Source organism: Equus quagga, chromosome 1 (genome assembly GCF_021613505.1).
Source record: "Equus quagga isolate Etosha38 chromosome 1, UCLA_HA_Equagga_1.0, whole genome shotgun sequence".
Taxonomy (NCBI): Eukaryota; Metazoa; Chordata; class Mammalia; order Perissodactyla; family Equidae; genus Equus; species Equus quagga.
The window spans coordinates 55251117-55274076 of NC_060267.1; the positions used below are offsets into that span (position 1 = coordinate 55251117).

The 22960-nt window shown below is 40.4% G+C and overlaps 2 protein-coding genes across 2 annotated transcripts in view; both read right to left on the minus strand.

Annotated features, from left to right (window-relative positions):
- LOC124242708 (sodium- and chloride-dependent GABA transporter 2) overlaps positions 1-22565 on the minus strand; it is a 68626-nt gene extending 46061 nt beyond the window's left edge. The window contains exon 1 of the mRNA XM_046667974.1: positions 22482-22565. Within this exon, the coding sequence (XP_046523930.1) occupies positions 22482-22488 (7 nt within the window). The 5' untranslated portion in view covers positions 22489-22565. The remainder of the gene's footprint in view (positions 1-22481) is intronic.
- KDM5A (lysine demethylase 5A) overlaps positions 18773-22960 on the minus strand; it is a 91171-nt gene continuing 86983 nt past the window's right edge. The window contains 1 exon segment of the mRNA XM_046667899.1: positions 18773-22698. Coding sequence (XP_046523855.1) covers positions 22492-22698 — 207 coding nt within the window. The 3' untranslated portion in view covers positions 18773-22491.

Consider the following 22960-nt stretch of genomic DNA (forward strand, 5'->3'; position numbering starts at 1 on the left):
AGTATCTCCCCCAAGATATTTATTACGTAAAAGAGAAAGATAGTAACTTCACAGTAGAAAAACCAGGCAGAAACCACCTTAACCACGTTACCAAGGTCAACATCACCAGCAATAAGACTTATCAATATCCACATCATGAACCATGTGAGATGATGGACAAAATAACTGATCACTACTTTTCAAAAGTGTGAAAGTCGTGAAAGACAAGGAGACTGAGGAACTGTTTTAGGCTGCAGAAGACTAAGGGAAAATAGCAACTAAATCCAATGTGTGATCCTGGCTAGGATCCTAGCCAGGATGCTAGAACACAAAAGGAACATTAGGGGCCAGCTTGGTTAAATTTGCATGTTCCGCTTCTTGGCGGCCCAGGGTTCGCCGGTTCAGATCCTGGGTGCGGACGTGGCACCACTTGGCAAAAGCCATGCTGTGGTAGGCGTCCCACGTATAAACTAGAGGAAGATGGGCACGGATATTAGCTCAGGGCCAGTCTTCCTCAGCAAAAAGAGGAGGATTGCTAACTCAGCAGTTAGCTCAGGGCTAAACTTCCTCAAGAAAAAAAAAGAAAGAAAAGGGACATTAATGTAAAAACTGGTGAAATCTGAATAAGGTCTTTAGTTTAGTTTAATTGTACTCTACCAATGTTAATTTCCTGGTTCTGACAAACGCACCATGGCTATGTAAGATGTTAACATTAGGAGAAGCTGGGTGAAAGATATATGGAAACTCTGTATTATTTTTGCAACATTTCTGTAAGTCTAAAATTAGTTTAAAATAAAAAGTTTTTATTTAAAGGTTATGATTTGCGCCTGGTTATTGCAGTCCAAGTACTTGACCCTGCTGTGAAAAGCTCGGGGATATTACATTCAATAACCATAGGTGCTACTGAACACTTCGATGACTCTTCTCTTATACTGTGTTTGACTCCGCATAGGAAAATTAGCCTGAATTCCATAAGTTCAAGGTCTTAAAGAAATAAAATTTATGACAAAGCATACTAATAACATCACTCATCACCGTTACGGTGCCGGCACTGTGCTGCACAGGCACCCTCTCACTTCCCCCTCAGAACACACCTGTGAAACAAGGATGGCTACTATGACCACGTTAAAGATGAGAAAACAGAGGCTTAGAGAGAGTTAAACAACTTGCTTAAGGTCACATAACCAGAAACAGGTAGAGCCAGAACTTGGACTCAGGCTTGTAGGATTCCAAAGACCATTCTTTCTAACCACGATGCCATGCTTTAACTCCAGAGGGGAAAAAGACAAGAAAAAGCCTAACAAGCACAACTCTAGAACTGGGTTTATTTGGGCTATTGCTGGCCCATGGGATTAAACATAACTTTCTCAGGAAAGAGGTGAGTAAGGAAATGACGAGAAAAATGTTGCTTTCACAGAAAATTTCATCAGACCTGAAGAATATTTTTAAAACGTAATTAGAAGTCTCTCTTCCCTATCCGATGTTTTACAATCCTCCCCCGCTACTCTGGCCTCCCTGTCAAGGAAGGAAAATTATACCTTTCCTCTTGAACTCCAGAAAGTTAATTGCAGTTCTTTTCCAATTGTGTCCAGTTTCTTCTGATCCCTTTTTCCTGATTTCCTGTCTGATTCTCAGAGTACAGAGAGAGGAGAGTTTGCAACATCTATGTGACTCGTCTCAGCAGGAAGCTCGTGGTGGATTAAGTGATCAGGGGCTCTGAGTGGATGCAGAAATTCTCAGCACGGCTCCCACACCCTGACACTACAGCCCAGAGCTATGGCGAGGGTTTTGGGCAGAGCAACAACATGTAAAAACAGCAACTTCAATGGTTGACAGTCTTTTATCCTAAACTTTTTTTCTCTTTTTTTGGAGGAAGATTAGCCCTCAGCTAACTACTGCCAGTCCTCCTCTTTTTGCTGAGGAAGCCTGGCTCTGAGCTAACATCCGTGCCCATCTTCCTCTAGTTTATACGTGGGACGCCTACCACAGCATGGCTGCCAAGCAGTGCCATGTCCGCACCCGGGATCCGAACCAGCGAGTCCCGGGCCGCCGAGAAGCGGAACGTGCGAACTTAACCGCTGCGCCACCGGGCCGGCCCCTTATCCTAAACATTTTTAAACATCACTTAGCTGACTGATGTGGAACTCAAGGTGCCGTCTATATCTCATTCCTCATGGCTGATGATTATTCTCAGTGCAAAGAGGGAGAGGGGACCTAAAAGGGAGTGATAACTATATGGTTCTCCTCTGTCCTGGCTCCCTCAAACAAGAAAAAACCAGACAGGCCCCACTCAAACTGTGTTGTGTCTGTCAGTGCCCACCAATTAAAGAGCACCAGGAAAACACCTGTTGTTAAACAAGTTGGGCTTACTACTCATTGCAACAGAGGAGAATTGTGGGGTGTCTCAGCAAGAGGATGTTAGAAAGGGTATAAGATCAATGCGTGTTAACTGATTTTAAGGAGGGTTCAGGAACCAGGGCTTTGCTCTGGATTGGGTGCTATTAGGAAGCAGGGATAACTTTATGATTGGACTTCTTAATGAATCATCTAGAAAGCAGGTAAAATGAAGTGAAGCTAAAAATTGGAATTGGTGAGAAAGCAGCAGTCACTCATGTTAGCCAGCATAGGGGAATGTTTCGTCATTGTGTGGTTTGGACAATGTTGATGTTTTTGTCTTTGTCATACATGATCACAGAATGGTCTTCTTTCTGTCTTGAGCCATCATGATCACAAAGTGGCCTTGTCTGATGTTGATGTGTGCAATGGTTTATGTCCAACAGGACAACACCAGGCCCAACTGTGCCAAGCTAGCTCCTAACGATACCAAGGCCTAATTGATAGTGTCAGTTCAGTTTCTGGCTGTCAGGGGCGTCTTTTCTCTTTCTCAGCCATAATAGCCACACACACTCAGAGAACTGCACTGAGATCATGGAAGGTGGTGACTCTTGGGAGAAAAAGAAACCTAAATTTACTCTCAAGGCCTTGGCCACAGGTGTTCACTTCCTATTTCCTATATTCTCCACGCTTCAAACTAATCTCAATCCCAATTTACTCCACTCTTTCTTGTTACATCTTACTCCTGCTCCCTTCATTAAAAAAAAAAAAATTTGTAGAACAGATTGACATCATTGGGCCATTTTCCTCTCAATTCTTCCATAAGATTAAAATGTAAAATTTTCTGAATCAGAATCACAAAGCATTAATGGGGAGTCTGGAGGAAACCTTGTTTTAGTGGACCTTGTATCAACCAGGAAAGAAAGAATTGTAAGAGAATGACCTCTTTAAGGTGTTGCAACCCTTCTTTTACACTAATATCTCACTGTTTCAGCAAGTCACCTGCTTTATTAAGAACTTTTAAAATTATGGCTGATGGTCCCGCACATGACAATCTGGCCCAATCCGCCCTGCCACTTTACTTCCCTCTACTCTCCAACATATTCCTCCTCTCCAGACTCTTTTCCTCGAGGTCCCCCAAAGATGTCCTATGCCTATGTCGTTTCTGCCTCAGCTGGCATGCCCTCCTTCACTCACTCTCTTTTCAAACCCTAGCTGTTCTTCAAGACTCAGCTGCAATCCCACACTTCCCGATAAGTTGCCACCAGTAATTTCAGCCCCTGCTGGTCTCCCTCTCAACTGAACTTCTGGGGCAGTCGTACCATTTAACTTCACAGTCCCTCTGTGTTGTTTTCTAATTGCTTCCAATGCAGGAGTTTGTGAACTCCTTAAGGGGGAAAAAAAATCTTAGGTTTCCTTCTTCTCAAGGAATACAATAGCGCTGAACATATAGTAGGTGCTAATTGATTGGTGTCAGGCTTCCACCTCAGGTTAGCATCTAAGTGTGTACTAAGACAGGAGGGAAGTAGAGGTGACTGTGCATTTCTTCCCAGGTATACAGCTCACACTACTTTTCAAGGCAAAATTAATGCTGTCAAAATCTGCAATGCCAGGGCTGGCGCAGTGGCACAGCAGTTAAGTGCACACGTTCTGATTTTCGGCAGCCCAGGGCTCGCCAGTTCAGATCCCAGATGCAGACGTGGAACCGCTTGGCAAAAGCCATGCTGTGGTAGGCATCCCATGTATAAAGTAGAGGAAGATGGGCACGGATGTTAGCTCAGGGCCAGTCTTCCTCAGCAAAAAGAGGAGGATTGGCAGTAGTTAGCTCAGGGCTAATCTTCCTCAAAAAAAAAAAAAAATCTGCAATGCCTTTTACAGAGTGGATGTTAATGAGTGATGCAGCTAAATTGGGAAATCACGAGTACGTGATCCTCCCCTAGAAAGTGATTCCCAAAACTGTGCATCAGAATCACCTACAGAGCTCTATAAATGTATAGATAGCGTGGGGGCTAGAATCGGCCACCCCAAGATACGTCTCTTTGGCATGAGGAATATTTTGGGCTGGTTACTTTTAAAAAACTGCAGACAGGAAAGAAACTCTGAAAAGTAGAATTTACTTACCCTTTGTTAAGAGACATTTACATTGTATAGGAAATCTCCATCTTTAAAGGTGTCTCCCTCTTTGTACCAGGAAGGGGGGATGACCTTATCTCTAGAAACTCTTAATCAATGTGGAAGGCAAGGACTTAAATCTGCATAATAACCTTACTCTTATTTACTGCACTTGTCTGGTAACCTCCCATAACTGACTCCCCCCACCCCCAACATCCTCCTTTGTCTTCAGCTGAAGATGATATTTAAGGTGGTAGTTTCAGCCATTTTGGCGAGTTGCTCAGTTTGCCTGAGGCTCTCCCATGTATACATGTTATAAAACTTTGTTTAGTTTTCTCCTGTTATTCTGTCTCATGTGAATTTAATTTGTTCTCTGGCCAGAAGGACCCAGAGAGGGTAGAGGAAATGTCTTCCTCCCCTACAATAGCTATATATAACTACCTATATCTAGCTAGCTAGTTATACATATATATTATATATAACATATATACATTTATAGTTTGGGCCCCACGTAAGAGATTTTGGTTCATCTCTGGGGAGGGGCCCAGATATCTCTAAATTTTTAGAGCTCCATAATGTGATCCTAGTTCTCACACACATGATCCTGATGCACAAGCAGGGTTGAGAACTCCTGCATCTGAAGAAGGCTACCGTATCAAAACCTGTCTCAGACTCTAGCCTAAATGCCCCAAGAAGCTAAGAGTCTAGTATATACTTAAATCATTTCCAAGTAGGAAGATGGTACACCCCACTCAGTGTCCTTTCCCAAATCACATAATCCTTAGCAATTAGGGAGCTTTTATCTTCACACTTAGCCTAGGTTCTCAACCTCAGTTGCCCATTGAAATCATTGGGGAAACATTAAAAAAATTACTAACACTTGGTTCCCAACCCTAAATACTTAATTGCTCTGAAGTATGGCTTGGACATTGAATTTTTTTTTTAAAAAAGCTCCCTGGATGACTCTAATGGGCAGCTAAAGTCGAAAACCTCTGTAGCCTAAATCCTCTTACTGCTATCTTATTTCTCATTCTGTCCTCAGGGAAGATGTACCACAGCTGGTCTTATATTTGAAACTGTTTTTGAAAGCCACCCTCAGCCTTTTCCTCTCCAAGATAAATAATCACAAATCCTTTCATCTTTCCTAAAAGTGCGTGTTTCTTACCCCACCCACTGTTTTCATTGCTCTCCTCTGGATGCTCTCCAGGGTCTTAACATCCCTATCACGCTGGAGTGTCCAGAATTTCCTCATGATTCCTCCATGCTGTATTCCTGTTGACTGGCTAGTGTCATGTTTGCTTCAACAATGGCTCTGCCTTGCTGACTGAATTCTTCATTTCCACCAATCACGAAATTCAGCAACTGAGGAACTCTACAAACAGACCAGCAGACTAAGAGGCAGAAGCCTAAAGAAGTGACTATTGGAATACGGTGGTGAGTTCCGCAAGATGACCAATGGAGAAAAAAAAAATAAAGGCGAAAAAGAAAGGGTATAAATGGAGAATGAGGCAAGAGCAAATTTCAGTGTGATGGAAAAAATGGATAACCTGGGAGGCAGAACACTAAAATCTAGTCCTGGATACGATCCTAATTAACCACATAACCTTGGCAATCCATTTCACCTTTCTAGGCCTCCGTTTTTCATACGTAAAATAGGAGAGCAAGACTGGGTCATCGCTAGGTTTCACTTGAGTTCTGAGTCTTCCACAGCTCATCTCAGGCTGCAAGAGAAAACGGGAGCCGGTCTGATCATTCCCCTTTTACTTGATCTGCCCGTAATTCTTTCTCCTGGCTACTCTAGTCATTCCAAGAGTTACTATTTTCCCAGTTCTGATAGTCAATGATTATAGTCCAGACCGAGCACCACTAGAAAGGAGGCATCTTTAAGTCAGTCCAATGCCGTCTTCTGAACATAGAAAAACATCTGGGAGTACTCAGTCCACTCAGCAGACAACTCAGAACATTTATATGAGTTAAAGATATTTTCCTCAGTCTCCAAGAATTAGAGCTCTAAACAATAATGACCAGAATAATTAGCGTTCACCTCTTCATCAACAACTATAATACCTACCAAAACTTAGCACCACAATAAGTCATCAATATTAACGGTTACGGCACTGTGCCAGGCACTTTAACATCCATTCTCTTCTTTAGTCTTTATTGACAACCCAGAAAGATTAGCATTATCCCTGTTGTATAGGTAAGAAACTGCAGCTTCAGACAGAAGTAAATTACCGGAGATTCCAAAGCAACTAAGTAACACAGGATTGGAATTCAGGTCTCCCCCAGATTCTTCTGCTTCACCCAGCAGAGGTAGAATACCGCGAAGTTAATAAAGCTTACGTTCCAGAGCCCCTCGCTTGCATAGGTGCCTTCCAATCCTCTGTATCTAGTGTTGAATTTCTAATTTTGCACTATTTTTCATAAAGAGGACCCCTGCAACTGTCTAAACTTCAGGTTCTACAAAACCTAGATCCACCCCTGAACAAGCTTCCCAAGTGAACATAAGCACTACCCTGTTTAGTAATTTCAGTCTGAGGGCATTTTTTAAAACACAAATTCAAGAGGAATCCTTGCTGGCTTTCTGCTCCGGGAACCTATGCTGCTACTTTAAAGAAATAATCAAGTAAGGTTTCACCCTGTGCCATGTGACATGGATCACTCACTGTTCGTTCTTTTCCCACTGTTACTTTGTACCCAAGGTATGCTTCTCCCACGGCAGTCTGGATTCCCTCTCTCCCTGTGGCAGGAATGCTAAAGTGAGTTTCATCCTGAGGCATGCCTTCCGTTCTGGTTTGCGTAGATCTCTAGCCTTCGCTTGACGTGTAGTAATGACTGCTCTGCCCATCCTGCTGCCTCTTGCACAGTCTGCTCTTTGGACCAGAGCCTGCAGCTGCTTGGGTATTGGACCTCAGCTGCTCTTTATAGCCATAAAGGCAATGCTTGTTGACCACGTGGAAAGAAATGACTTGAAAAGGGGGCAGGGGAGCATTTTATACTTCAATTTCCATTAGATAGGTCCTAATACCAGAATTTTTCACATTTCATTCTAGCTTCTTCTATAACTCCATCAAAATATTCTAACACTATTTTTTATCTACTGTTCCTTCCCTTCATGTCGACCTTAGTTATCGGATCCCTGTTCTTCTTTAGATTAAAACAAATTTTCCCTCTTTCCTTCCCTCTCTGCAAACCAGAGAGGGTGCAGATACAACTTTGGAAAAACATAGTTTAGCAGAGGAATATCTTGGGAACTGGGAATTTCATGTAAACTCAGAACATCTTCTCTCACCACCTATCCACTCATCACCTCCCTTAGTCCCAATACCTCCCACATAACTACAGCCATCTCACAAATCAGAAAAATCCTTGCTCGGTAACCAAATATTTATTGTACAATGGTAGCTGAATCAGTAATATTAAAAAAAACAAGACGGAATTAGGCTATTTATACAGAATATTTCCCAGACACATTTTTCATGCGAGCATGAGCCATCTTTTTTTTTTTTGAGGAAGATTAGCCCTGAGCTAACATCTGCTGCCAAGACGCCTCTTTTTGCTGAGGAAGACTGGCCCTGAGCTAACATCCGTGCCCGTCTTCCTCTACTTTATATGTGGGACACCTGCCACAGCATGGCTTGATGAACGGTGCCATGTCCGCACCCGGGATCCGAACTGGCAAACCCTGGGCCACTGAAGCAGAACGTGCGCACTCAACTTCTGTGCCACCAGGCTGGCCCCATAATTAGTCATCTTTTAGGATGGTTTAGACACTATCCTATTGGCAGCAGAAGCATGGAAAAGTTGACATTAGGATGCACGGAAATCTTAGGGCTATGTAATTCTAAGACATGTATTATCGATAGAACCTAGAGCAATAGAATATTAAATATACCCCAGAAAAGAACTGCAAAACAAACACACAAAGCCAGCACTGACTCATGCCCTTGCTGAGGTGTAAATAAGCCTGTAGACAAGTGGATATATGGAAATTGCCCATCAGTAGCAGAGATAGCAATCTTATTACCTTGGAAAGGAATTATCATTAGTTTACAAACTCAGCGTGAGATGCTTTAAAACTCTCAATTCTGCTTCCAGTTTCTTCTCTTGCCTCCTATCCTTGCTTACTACGTATCAAGAAATCAATTTACTAAACTCCCAATTTATCCATCCCTAGAAACAAAATAGAAATTCTCAGGATGCATGGGAAAGATAAGAAGATAGTAATTTCAATGATAAGGGAATCTTCACATTTCCATATCTGTGAATGGAAGTTGAGAATGGAAAAATACAGCAATTTTTCCTGACAGCCTCCAAAAGCATGAGGCTACAGAAGAAAAAAAAATGTACAGAGAGAAAACAAATTGCAAAGACTCTTAACTATGCATACTATAAATCTTCTGAATTAAAAAATTCAGGGAGATCTGACTCCTTCATCCAGAATTGTCATTTAAAGATCAAAAGAATGCTTTGCATAGACATTAAAAAGGATATGAACAATTTGGAGTGTGTTCAGAAGACAACTGAACAGTAGGATCAAGGAAATCAGGTCACATAGAAATAGACTTGATGAGATTTGGAGATTTCTATTTCTCTAAGCAGCAGCAAAGATTTGCCCCGTTGAACGCAGGACAGCTTTGGCCAAAGCGTGGTTATAATTTCCCCTAACTGCAGCAGTCTGATAAAAGTTTAGCCCAAACGAGAAAAGCCACTGCTTTCCTTCTCATGAACATTAGAAAAACAAAGCTATTACACTTCTCTTTTTCAATCTAACTTGAATAGGAAAGCATGGACAGAGTGAATTTTGTAAGGCCTGAGGAAGTTACCTTTTCTCAGGCACTTCAATCTTAATCTGATGCAGCATACTACTCACATTGTGTGAGTTGGCAGACCGTCTCTAAAGTGGTCCCCCATGGTCCCTGCTTCTTGTTCAGACCCTTGGTGATCTCCTCCCCTTGAGTGTGACCAGGACCTGTGACTTACTTCCAACCAATAGAATATGGCAAAGGTGACATGATGTATGTGTCCATGATTATGTTATATAAGATTGTAACATCTCTCTCACTAGGAGACCCTTTCCCTTGCTGGCTTTGAAGAAACAAGTGGCCATGCTGGGAAAGCTCACAAGCCAAGGAATGGAGGATGGCCTCTGGCAGGTGGCCAAGAAAAAACTGAGGCCCTCAGTTTGGCAACACACAAGGAACTAAATGCTACAACCACCACACGAGCTTGGGAGAGATTCTTCCCCAGCCAAGCTGCAACTGAGATCACCTTGACCACCACGTTGTGACCCCAAAGCAGAAGACCCAGAAAAGCTGTGCCCTAATTCCCGATCCACAGACATTGTGAGGTAATGTTCGTTGTTTTTCAGCTGCTAAATTTGTGGTAATATTGTTACACAGCAATAGATAACTAATGCAGTGAATATCTTGAATGTATACACATATGGAAAGTTGTGTTTGCATATGAAAGGTTTTGGAATGACTACATTTACACATGCATGGAAATGCAAGGCAGATGCTCAGATACTTTCAAGAGTGAATGAGGGGCCAGCGCGGGGCGGGGCGGGGGGGGGGGGCCCCCCCCCCCCCCCCCCCCCCCAGTGGTTAAGTTCGTGCACTCCCAGTTGGCGGCCCAGGGTTTCCCCGGTTCAGATCCTGGGCGTGCACATGGCACTACTCATCAAGCCATGCTGAGGTGGTGTCCCACATGCCACAACTAGAAGGACCCACAACTGAAAATATACAACTATGTACCAGGGGGCTTTGGGGAGAAAAAGGAAAAAATAAAATCTTAAAAAAAAAAAAAGTGAATGAGTAAGCTGTAAGAAACTTAACAAATGTAGTCAAGAGAGGAATAATCTAAAGAAAAAGCATCCCTCACACCAATTAATGGAACAAAGATTTAGTATAGAGAATAAAACTATAAAAGTATTAAGCAAAATTATGGAGGTATTTTTATTATCCTGTAGAGGAGAAGGTCATTCTAAGCATATGAAGAAAACCAGGAAATATAAAAATTAAAGAGGTTAAGTTTACATCATAAAATTTAATAACTTCTATAAAGAAAAATATATAAATAAGGTTAAAAGACTGATAACAAGGTGGTCAAAAATTTGCAACACAAGACAAAGAAATAATGTCTTCAATATACATAGCTCTTAAAAATCATTAAGATTCCATTTAATGTAAAACTATATAGCCATTAAAAACAATACAAATCTATATTTATTATCTTATACAAACATTCTCAAGTAAAAGAAGCAAGTTACAAAGCAGTACATAGAGTGTGACCTCAGTTATGTAAAGGTGTACATATTTGTATACACGCATAATAAATATGCATGGATAGCTGTCTGAAAGAAATTTGGTTAAATCTTAGTGGTCATTTTTTGGTGGAGGATGATTTTTTATTTATTTACTTTTAGTATTTTTTTAAACAAATGTCCATGTATTATTTAAAAAAAAAAGAAATATATTTTCCCCAAAATGTTTTAGAAATATTAGCGTATTTATAAAGCAGAAATCTATATTTGGCAGAGAGGTTAGTCAGACTGCAAAACATCTAGTGAAGAAACACCAAGTGAGGGGATGGCCCAGTGGCATAGTGGTTAAGTTTGCGTGCTCCAATTCAGCAGCCCAGGATTCCCAGGTTTGGATCCTGGGCATAGACCTGCACACCACTCGTCAGGCCGTACTGTGGCAGTGTCTCACATATAAAATAGAGAAAGCTTGGTACAAACGTTAGCTCAGTGACAATCTTGCTCAAGTGAAAAGAGAAGGATTGGCAATGAATGTTGGCTCAGGGCCTACCTTCCTCACCACCCACCCCCACCAAAAAGGAAAAGAAACACCAAGTGAAGAAACACCAATGTGAAAGACACTTAAAATAACTTTATAGATGGGATCAACACCAGCAAGTTGCGATCATTCCTGGAGACTAAATTATGTCAGGGAGAATGCTCCTGAGATAATTTCCATTGCTGATAATTTACGAGCTAAAGGGAAAAAAGCAGACTAGAGATGTTTTAAAATAGCTTGGGGAAAAAATGGGGGCAACTTTGAATATGATACTAAAAGGTATAGAGAGTAAAATAATGGAATGGTCTATTAAGTTCCATTACCAAATTAATGATCTTGTCATACTGGTGATGGTTGCATGCACTGGCAAAGGTGGGAAGCACAAATTGGAAAATATGCAAGATGTCCTTATTATACACAGCTCTTAAAAACCATTAAGATTCTTTATAATGCATTTAGAACTGTGGTTCTCAACTCTGGCTGCATTATGAACATCACCTGGAAGCTTTTTAAAAAATCCTAATGCTTGGGTCTAGAAAAGGCAAATCTAGAGAGACATAAGTAGATTCATGGCCACGGGGGGTTGGGAGTGGAAACAGGGAGTGACTACGAATGGGCACGGACATTCTTTTTGGGGTAATGGGAACATTCTAAAATTAGATTGTGGTGATGGTTGCACAATTCTGTAAATTTACTAAAAATCATTGACTCATATTAAAATGAGTGAATTTTGTGGTATTACACCTCAATAAAGCTGTTCAAAAAAAAATACTGGTCCTTGCGCTGTACTCTGAGATACTCTGATTCAATTGGTCTGGGGTGGGAGTGGTAGGGATGGTTTTTTAAAGCTCTCCAGATGATTCTAACATGCCACCAGGGCTGAGAACCACCAATTCAGTTATACGAAACCACTTTACAAAATTACTTTCATGTTACAAAGACCAGGTTCTTTGAGAGAGAGAATATTCAGGGTTTCAGACCACTTTTGGTTTCCACTGTACATCTACAACTGTACAAATGGAATACTATTCATATTCATTGTGAACTCTATCTTGTTGGGGTGACTATACAGACATATAGTTCCACCTTTAGAATTGCAGCCTGAAAGCTAAAAGGATGCTCTGAATATATATTTAAGATGGATATGAAGTAAGCTATTAGTTCAGAGAAATTCAACGAGCTTGAGTTTGAAGGGACTCAAAGTCATAGCACATGAAAAAGAATAATATTAAATCAGAAGATTGAAATGAGGGTTTGGGAGGTACAAACAATGGCTATTGTCAAATATTGAAAGGCTGCCAAACAGAGGGCAGTTGAACTCGTTTTTTCATATCCTCAAAAGAATCAGGATTGACACATGAGTCTACAGGAAGATGGATTTCAGTTCTTTGTAGGGAAGATCTTTACAATAATCTTGTGTGAGGTACTGTGCTAGCTTCTGGAGATATAAATGAAGTGGCTATAATACAGTCTGGTGGTTCTCAAACTCCAGCATGCATCACAGTCACCTGGAGGGCTTATTAAAATGCAGGTTGTTGGCCCCGCCCGAGTTTCTGATTCAGGATGTCTCAGGTGGGGCCCAAGAATTTGCATTTCTAACAAATTCCCCTGCGCTGCTGATCTGGAGACCACACTTTGAGGACTATTTTATAATCTAAATGCTATCAGAGCTCCATGAAACGACATCTGAATCAGATTACGAGGACATGAGTAACCTGAAAGACTTCTCAGAAGAGTTTTGGGGATGAGCTGAATTTTGAAGAAAGAGAAGGTAGTAAAAGGGTAGAGGAGGGCATGGCACTCAAACATAGAGAACAATAAATTGAGAGGGACAATATACAGCGAGGAGCAAAGGCATGAAACAGCATTCATTCAAGTTATTTATTGACTGTTTACTATACGCAGAGTATTGTTCTAATTGCTGGGAAGAGAGAGAGAAAGGAAACAAAGTTCCGGCCCTCATAGAACTCATAAACAAATACATCACATACTGCAAAGTCCCACAGGGAGTAGAAGAAGCTGTTGTGAAAGACAACAAGGCCTCTGAAGAGGCAGCATTTAAACTGACACCTCAAGAATGAAAGAGCTAGAAGAGCATTCCAGACAGAGCTTAGCATGTTTAAAGGAAACAAAAATCTGTGTGTCTGAGCACAGTGACTGAGGATGTCTGTGGAAGCAGAGGAGCTTAGAAAGGTAAACAGAGGCAGATTCCATAGGACAATGTAATGAACAGACTGGCTGTTTTTAAATTTTTTTTGAGGAAGATCAGCCCTGAGCTAACATCTGCCAATCCTCCTCTTTTTGCTGAGGAAGACTAGCCCTGAGCTAACATCCGTGCCCATCTTCCTCTACTTGCTATGTGGGACGCCTGCCACAGCATGGCTGGATGAACAGTGCCACGCCCACACCTGGGATCTGAACCGGTGAACCCCAGGCCGCCAAAGCAGAACGTGCCCACTTAACCACTGCACCACTGGGCCGGCCCCAGATTGGCTCTTTAGATAGTTCATTCTGGTAGTAATTTGGAATATAAACTAGAGATCGACTAGACTAAAGACTAGCATAGAAATCTAGGTGAAAAGTGATAAGGGCTTGAACTAATGCATCACAATGGGAACAGAGGAGATGGAGATAAAGATAAGACTAGTGAATCTAAAGGATTGAGTGATCTAATTGCATACAGGAAGTGAGTGGGCAGAAAGAATATAAGATGGTTCACAGAATTTTGGCTTGGGCAACTAGCTATTCTAGAAAGGAAGTGGTGTCAGTGTGGTAAGGAGGCAGGTTTGGGCTTTGACACAATGAGTTTTTAAAACAAATACAAGTGGAAATGTTTACTGGTTGATTAAAGAGCAAAGAAAGAGCATGGGCAGGTGACATTGATTTGGGAAACATAAATAAAACTGGCAATTGAGGATGAGTATATAGAGAAGAGCCTCTGACGACACCATTTTAAGGGGGTAAACAGGAAAAGAGGCTGATTAAAGAGCAGCTAGAGAGAAGAAAAATTAGGAAAAAATTGTGACCAAGAAGCCAACGGAGGAGTTTTAAAAAGGGAATGGACAACAGTGTCAAATGCTGAAGAGAGGTCAAGAATTGACGTGTCCACTGGACTTAGCAATATGTATTTAGTTGATGACTTTAGTAAGAGTAATTTCAGTGGAATGTTGAGGGTAGAATCCAGATTAGAATAGACTGAGAAATGAACTGAAAGTGAAGTAGAGAGAACAAATGGGGCTTGGCCACAAAAGAAAGAAGGTAAAAAGAGAGCAGAAGTGAGATAGGTTCAAGGAAGAATATTAACATAGGAGAGACTTGAGCACACTTATATGCTAAATAAGGGAGAGAGAGGAGACACTGAAGATAAAGAAGAGAGGAGGTGACTGATGGAATAAGGTCTCCTAAGTAGTTAACATGGGATGGGATTCACTGACTTGCTCATTTGCCTACACATTCAGTGTTGGCCAGAGAACAGACACCTCTCCTGAGACAGATGAGGACGTTGTTGGTAGAGGTGACCAGGAAAGCCTAGAGCTCTCCTAGTAACCTTCAATTTCTTCAGTGTTAGGAGGTAGGCCTCTGCTGAGGGTAGAGAGGTAGTGGGATGGGGAGACAAAATTCTGAAATAGTCTTTAAGAACTGAAGAGGTTGCTGGATCATTGGGGCTGCTGAACTGCTTTGAGAGCCACCTACTTGGGTCAATTTGTGATGCCACTCAGTAGTATTCAGCAGATCATGAGAGCAAGAGTCAGATGGCTAAAATGATCCAGGGACAAGGTTCTGCAGGGCCAGAGTGATTGGGAAACAACAGATCATGAGTGAGCAATGGGCCACGCAGTCTACGCTAAATGGAACAGAAAGGGGGTGAATCCAGAGTGAACTGACAGAACGGAAGAAAAAAGTGACTAAGGAATTGCAGTCAAAGAGTAAACATACTGAGAGGAAGAGATCAAAGGACAACATATTAAAAATTAGTATGAACAGGATCCTAGAATTTAACATTTCAGAAATTTTGACAGAGTACAAGGTATGGCCTTGAAATTGATTTGTTAAATGGTGTGAAAATGATTATTGGAGGTGGAGGTCCAGAAACTGTAAGGTCATCCATGACCAATGATATTGCCCAGAATAATGGCACGGCTGGGGCAGAGACACCATGAACCATCAAAGTCCTCAATGAATGTAAAAGAGTAACCAGAGATGACAGTGATGAGGATGGACGGTACAGCTGAATAGCAGAGGCCTCAAAGTGTGGTAAGAGAAATCAGGAATACAGGGGCAAAAGCCCCTATAATCCACCAGTTCACACCTTGTAGTAGTAAAGTGAGAAAATGAGCATCCTTCATTTGAAATAGCCCCAACATAAATACGGCTGAGGGAGAGCCAGGTTCCAGTTAATGAAAAAATAGGAAAGTTTATGTACAAAGGATATAGAAACAAGTGTCTCGTAGAATGCAAAGAATTGGCAGGAAGGGCAGCAATGGGAAAATGAATTGAACATAGCAGGTAACAGCACAGGAATATGAGGAGAAACGACTGATGACTGGATGGGCTTCTATTTTAGATGGCCACAAAGAATTACAGGGACAGAAGCAAAGTGAACTAAACCAGCCTCAATGTTCCAACTGGAACTCTGGAGCAAAGTTTCTATGACAAAACAAACATAGGCACTAGGCACTGACCAAGACTTAAATGTGCTTGAATTGTTCTGGGTCCAGAAGTGACATTAATGATAATCTGTTTGTGTCTCAACAAAGTTTAGCCCTAAGTATAGAAGATGGCAGGGTTAGGCCAGAAGGAAGACTAATGCTGCCAGTGCTCGGATGGCCTATTGGTTTCAGCAGAATGCAGCTTAGTATGGAGAGAAGAGGGGCCTATACTTTGACTGGGGGAAAAATATTACTCACGAGGTCCAGGTACCAATTCAGGAGGGACTGGCATAGTTAGGTATGTCAAAATGTCTGATATCCTTGCCCATCTCCACAGAGTTCGGCACTAGATAGAATGGCAAGATGCCAGTCTTGAAGCATACATAAGTGCACAAAGAACTCTGCAAAATTCAGACCAAACGAAGGGAAAACTATGGGTAAGCTCTCATATGGATGTTAAGTGACCAATACTTACATTTTCTAAAAATAGGATAGCTATTCAATATAGGTTGTATGTTCCTTTTTTTTTAAGGAAGATTAACCCTGAGCTGACATCTGCTGCCAAGCCTCCTCTTTTTTGCTGAGGAAGACTGGCCCTGAGCTAACATCCATGCCCATCCTCCTCTACTTTATACGTGGGACGCCTGCCACAGGATGGCCTGACAAGCAGTGCCATGTCCACACCTGGGATCTGAACCGGCGAACCCCGGGCTGCCAAAGCGGAACGTGAGAACTTAACTGCTGCACCACCGGGCTGGCCCCAGTATGTTCCCTCTTTGGGAGTAATGAATAGATTTTTCTATCATTAAATGGGGATTTGGACTACACGTCCAAAATTCTTTTACTATCTTCCTCTTTAAATTCTATAAAAGTTTTAGTAAAAAACATCCTTAAAAATCATCATTATGTCTTACTCTCTCTCAAGGAGAGGGCCTGTAACTTAAACGTCTTCCTGTCCACACGAACTAACCCATACACGGTAGGAAACTGAGACTCAAAAGAGCTAACATAAGGTCATACATAGAGCTAAAACTCAAGATTATTTGATTCCTAAATCCAGTGTTTCTTTACCTTATGTAATCCTAAAGTCCTCATCTTGGCTTTTGAAGGTTTTTTTTTTTTGACTACAGAAAATTCTGACTTCATCCTTATACCCCTGGCAACTCATCAGAGTTCCTTAACACAGGCATCACCAGACAGAACCACTAAGTCATTCTTAAGGTTTCTGTGGTGCCCTTTTTTCCGTTAACAAGATACACAATCTAGCTCCAAAAGACAAGGTTAGAGAAAATCCTTGCCTAGTAAAGAAATTTCATGGAACTTTACTGTATGGAAATATTAATTAAATCTCCTTTCCTCCTATTAAAAGTAGAATAGATATACACTTTAAAGAGCAAACAGATGAGAAAAGAAATTCCAAAATCACTCTGTTTATTCACATAGTGTTTGATTGTATTGTTTTCTACTTATATCACGTGTGACTTCCCATTTCACAGCTAAGCTTTCCATAAAGAGATTCTGGATATTCAATTTATTGGTATCAATCACACCACCAAGGCCTCAAGAAATACTTAATCTAAACTGGGAGCCTCCCACAAAATTTTTTAAAAGAAGAATTTCTCACCTTATGAAATTTTGGGTGTCTTTTTTTTGTTGGCAAGAAAATTCTTTGCCAAGGTTAAGAGATAACCAGATTTTTCCCTCTTTCTTCCCACTAAGTTCTCCCCAAGACACACAGTGACAGTCACACACTTCATGTTTGAGGCCGATCTCACTGCCAGCAGAACCTTAACATCTTCAGCAATGCCTGCATGACCTGGTAACTCCGGCAATGAGAAAAAACGGCTATTTACTTGTAAGAAGTTACAGTTTGAACTAGTTTTAAGTATTAGGAGGCCAAAGGAAAGTCTGTCTTCATTTTCCCTGCTATTACTCATTCACTGCAAAGAATAAACCGCTCAAGAATCAAAGGTGGGGAAATGTCTGTCGGTCATCGCTGGATTCTTGCTGAAAACAGAGGGACAGGTAAAACCTTCAGGAATCACTTCTTCCACTTTACACTTTCTGAAAACACTATCCCAGCAATGTAATATGCTCATCACACCACTTATGCAATTATTTGAGGCCAGTTCTTTATTTTATAGAGAGCAAATGCAATATTAGGAACTGCTCTGGCACAGGTTAAAAGTGGCTCTCATATACTTACTAATTTTCTTCAGGATCATCAATACTCATTGCCAAAATTTACCTATTTTATATGGTTACCATTTAGAGTTGCCACTAATGTAAATGACGGAGTGGCGGGAACCCGAGCACACACAATTTTTTTTATTTTTTAGATGTAATGCAAATAACCATATCTGGCATTCTTTCAAAAAACAAAAGAAACACAAAACATGCTCAAAAAACAAGAAATCAAGTTATACTTTTTCATAAGGCACCATCAAAAACCCTGGTAAATTAGAGTCCATATTATATTTGTGTCTCACCAACAGGTAAATAAATATGTAAGGGAATAATCAATAGAGGGTCTTGAGGTTTACAAAAGACATTCCTGTTCAGACATCTTGGAGTATTGCAAAAGTACTAAGCAGGATGCATCTTTAAAAACCCGTCCTGTCCTTTCCTGATGCACATCATTCGTTGCATAGTGGTGACTGGATATGACCCAGGCCAAGAGAAGACTGCAATTCCAAAATACATTACCATCCATTCTTTCCTTCTCATGCTGTAAACACCACTTGGCACATCCATATCCAAAGAAGCAATGATATGCTTTAAATTTAAAAAAAAAAAAAAAGGAGGATTCTAAAAGGTAAAAAGGCAAATTGACTGCCTGCTTTTTAAAATGTGTACTTAAGGATTTACTGCAAAATCAACTCTACACACATATGAAGCTAGTTCATATGTAAACCTTTATTGAACCTGGTTATATGTGGGACTTTAACAGCTTAATTTTTCTGCAATTTACAATTTTCAAATCCTACTCCATATTGTCACTTTCTCCTTTAAAAAGTGGATAATCCTACCATTTGAAAAAAGAGCTTTCTCAAGTTTTCCTTTTATCCTCCTACTTTAGTACTGGCTGATATTCACACAAATATACTATAGAATTAATATACTGACAAGAAGGGAATTTTTTTCATGTGCACCAAATTGCAGCCAGAATCTAAAAATTAAGAAAAACAAATAAACTGACATTTCTTGGACGCTTAAAGACAAAAGCAGAGAAGAACACAAGTGAGTACAGATAAAACTGTTCCAATCTCAAAGGTCCGTTAGCCTTTTTTAGGGTTTTCACTACTAAAGTATGTTGTGGGCAATTACAGATTTAATGTTTGCCTTTTCATCAAAAAAAATACATACAGTAATTTGTAATTTATTGAGGCACAAATTTGAATCATGCAACGCAAAGCTAATTGGCAGCAGCTTAGTAAGGGAGCCTAGCACCTACATCTCAACATGGCTCTCTTGCAGTAACTACCAGGAAGTAAAGAAACACTTGTGGGAGGAAAATGTCCCCTCCCCCTCAACAAGAAAGCTAACTACTAATACTCTAGTTGTACTTAGAAACTTGGGAGTCACATAGTTCTAATGACCTACCCTTTGAAATTTATCAAAGACCTACCATTTTCTCATTTTTCTTTCTACAACCTTTGCCAAAACTGTTTACAATGAAGGTGGTAAGAAATACCTTTGAAAGAATTAATACCTAAGTTAAAATACTAATGGTGAAGAAGTGCAACTTTGAGGAGTTAGAAAGGGTAAAGAAACATTTTAAATCAAGTTTTAACATAAAATGTCACAATACTGAAGAATGGAGTAAGTTGTAAATAAGTAACCTCCTCTAATTGAAAACAATGTGCTATATTAGAATATCAGCATTTCTTTAAACAGATGAATCTTAGTTCATTAATTCCAAAATTGTACATTTGTGTATTTTAATTTTTCTTTTCTTTTTTTACTAATTATTCTTATCTGTTCTTCTCAACTTTGGTCTAAATCTATGATTGTGAGTCAGACCAAACCTCTCTGACTTTCAAATAAATACAGAAAATCCCACAGTATAAATTAAATGATTTATCTAAGTTTCAAAATGTCCAAAGATAAACAAGAAGCTATTCATGGTTGGAGACTGCCTTGCATTTTTCTCTCCCATCTCCAGCAGGCAAATACCACATTAAGGATATAAATTATTCCCTCAACAGCCACCTATGTCCATCCACCATACTCCAAGAAGCAAAGCACCTTAGCCATCTTTCTCAGCATCCTTGTGCCTCTCCACTAATGGTCGAGTAGTTAATAGGTGACTAAGAAGAAAAAATAAAATAGTTTTGAACGTGTCCCAGGCAGCCATGACTTAAAATTGCATCGAATTTTTAACCCAAAAGTATTTGAAGATTTTTACAGAGAAGACCAAAAGGCAAAAAATATTGTGCTTTCTTCTGTAACATCAACCAGATAAAATTTTTAACTAAGTAATATCTTTACATAATGTGGAAAAATGAAAACTTATGAAATTGGTTAATTAGTTACACCTTGCAATATCCATTGAAATCTTAAATCATACACACACTTGAGATAATATCTCAAGACACATGCACAGCAATGCTTACGAACCTCTTTAACACACAAAATGTTACATAATATTGAGGGAAGAGTGACTGAAAAATAGGTAGTATGAACCACAGAGAAAGCACTTACAGAAACTGGACAGCTTTTGCTTTTTTTTCAGTCAGATGCCTTTTGAGTTAAATCTCATACCCACTCAAACTGTAACTGGACAGTACATTTCACTTCTAGTTACTAGAAGACTTCTTTAAAAGAGATTAGGGCAAAAAGGGAAGAGACCATACGCGGTTCTCTAGGTCCACCCTGCTTCCCCCTTTGAAAAGGAAAACTGATGAATTTAAGTCAAAACACAGATTTTTAACCCAAAATAAAGAGACACAGGATAGTGAAGACAAAACACTATTTTTAGTGAGTTTTTTCTTTTTCGTCCTTAAAAAAAAATTAGTCCCCTTCTAGTAATAGTTTCCATACAGCTTACCTAATACCTTAACAAGAATAGAGAACACAACAGAAGGGGAGAGGACACAGCACCATAGTTTCAAACACTGACATACAAAAACAAAACAAAACAAAACAGCCAGCACAGATACAGTAAGACCAACTTTCCCAACAGACGGGGATTAAGTCCCAACATACAAAGGAAATATAATTATCTATTTGAACAAAAATGAGATGGAAGATCTGGTCAGGCTAAGATGGAGAAGGAAGTGCTAACTTCTTGTGCTACAAGGAAGGAATGGGATTTCATTATTACAAAGCAAAAAAGAGAAAGCAAGCCCCCAAATGGATTTTTGATGCTGAAACTGTCATAGCTGCTGGTAACAGTAAATATATATATTTATATATTCATATATGTATATTAAAAAAGGAAAAATAATCTATTTATAGAACAGTCAGTAGTCAGAGACACTTAGAAAAAAGTAAAAACAAGTCCTTTTTTCTTTTTTTAAAAATGGATTTACTAAAACCACCTCATCACCCAGAGGTACTACAACCCCCCCATCCTGATGAAGCCATGGTGTTATTCAACAGCATCTGCTGTGGGCCACAATCAGAAGTGCCAGTATTGGAACAGCAGACATTGGGGTTGGGGCTGCAAGGCAAAAAGCTGTTATTTGCTGGTCTTGCTCACGGCCATGCCTGAAGCCTGGTGGTATCTGGTATACTTGTGAATGAAGGTTTCCCGGAAAAGCATGCATCACTGAGGCTCAGTAAAACATTCTGACTTGTCTTCTCTTCTTTTGCAGAAGCCTGGATCCATGTACCTGCTCTTCTCTAAAATGTAGACTCAAGACAGCAAGACTTCTCAAAGCCAAAAAAGGCTCCTCGCCTTGAAATAAGAAAAGCTCTTCTTCCCAGAATCCAATCTAGTCAGATTTCTGAACTAGATGACATCCTCTTCCTTAAGAAGAGAAGATGATCTGCCTCTCATTTGAGGTTTTCTTCTTGGTACAAACGAACATAAGCAGCTGAGGTCTACAGACTGTGCTACTATCCCATGACTTCTCACAGGAGTGACTTCGGCCCTGTTCCTCTCCTAGTTGTATCTGTAGGGCATTAAATGCCAAGTAATGGTGGTAGGAAAGTGGTACTCTTGATTCCTCTGCAAGTATCCTAACCAAGGAGATCCAAGTAATCAGCACCTCCAGATGGTGCTGCCCCTAGGTTGTAAACCTCTAACTAATATCAACTGGCCATAAGCCACAACCTACATGCTCTGCTTGTAATACACACCAATGTATTAATGCCAACCAGCCACCCTAGAGCTCAATCAAATGTCTGGCCCTAATGTAACAAACCATCCTCAGAGGAGACATCAACTGAAATATTGGCTGCTGAACCAAAGAAGACACCCTCTGCATAGATGTGTTGATAGAGAATGTAGATCACACAGTCCATGCAAAGAGGAAGTCAGCTAACGGGACTTTCTCTGAAGGCCATTCGTCTTTGGAAGCAACATTTCGAGTGGATCTAAACCACTACTTGATGACTAAGGTCTCAATGTGGTCCATTTTCCCCCATGTCCCAAACTAACCCAGCATCTGCTAACTGGTCTCCTTAAGATCCTCCATTGGTAGTTTGTAGCTCATTATGAAGGAAGGAGGTGGTGCTTGACCTGGGCTATCTGGCCCCTGCTTCTTTGCACAGTTTATACAGATGTAATCTTCATTTTCAGCCATTTCTGGAGATACACCCACACAAACTTGATGAAACCACTCATCACAGCCACCATCACATTGTACCCAGTCTACCTGTAGGAGACAAGATTGGGGAATGTTTAGGTTACATAAACGTTAAGCCTAGAATAAAAGCAAACCAAAGAGCTTTCTTGGCTTAAATGATAGCAAATAATTGGGATGTCCAGAGACAGACAACAACTTCTTATGGGGTTATTTTTTAAAGAAAGAAGCTAGGAAGTTAATACCCCCAAATTATATTTTACCATAATATGTCCACAAAATTAGGCCTCTTAGGTACTCCATGACCTCATAAATACCTGGGGCTCCTTGTGAG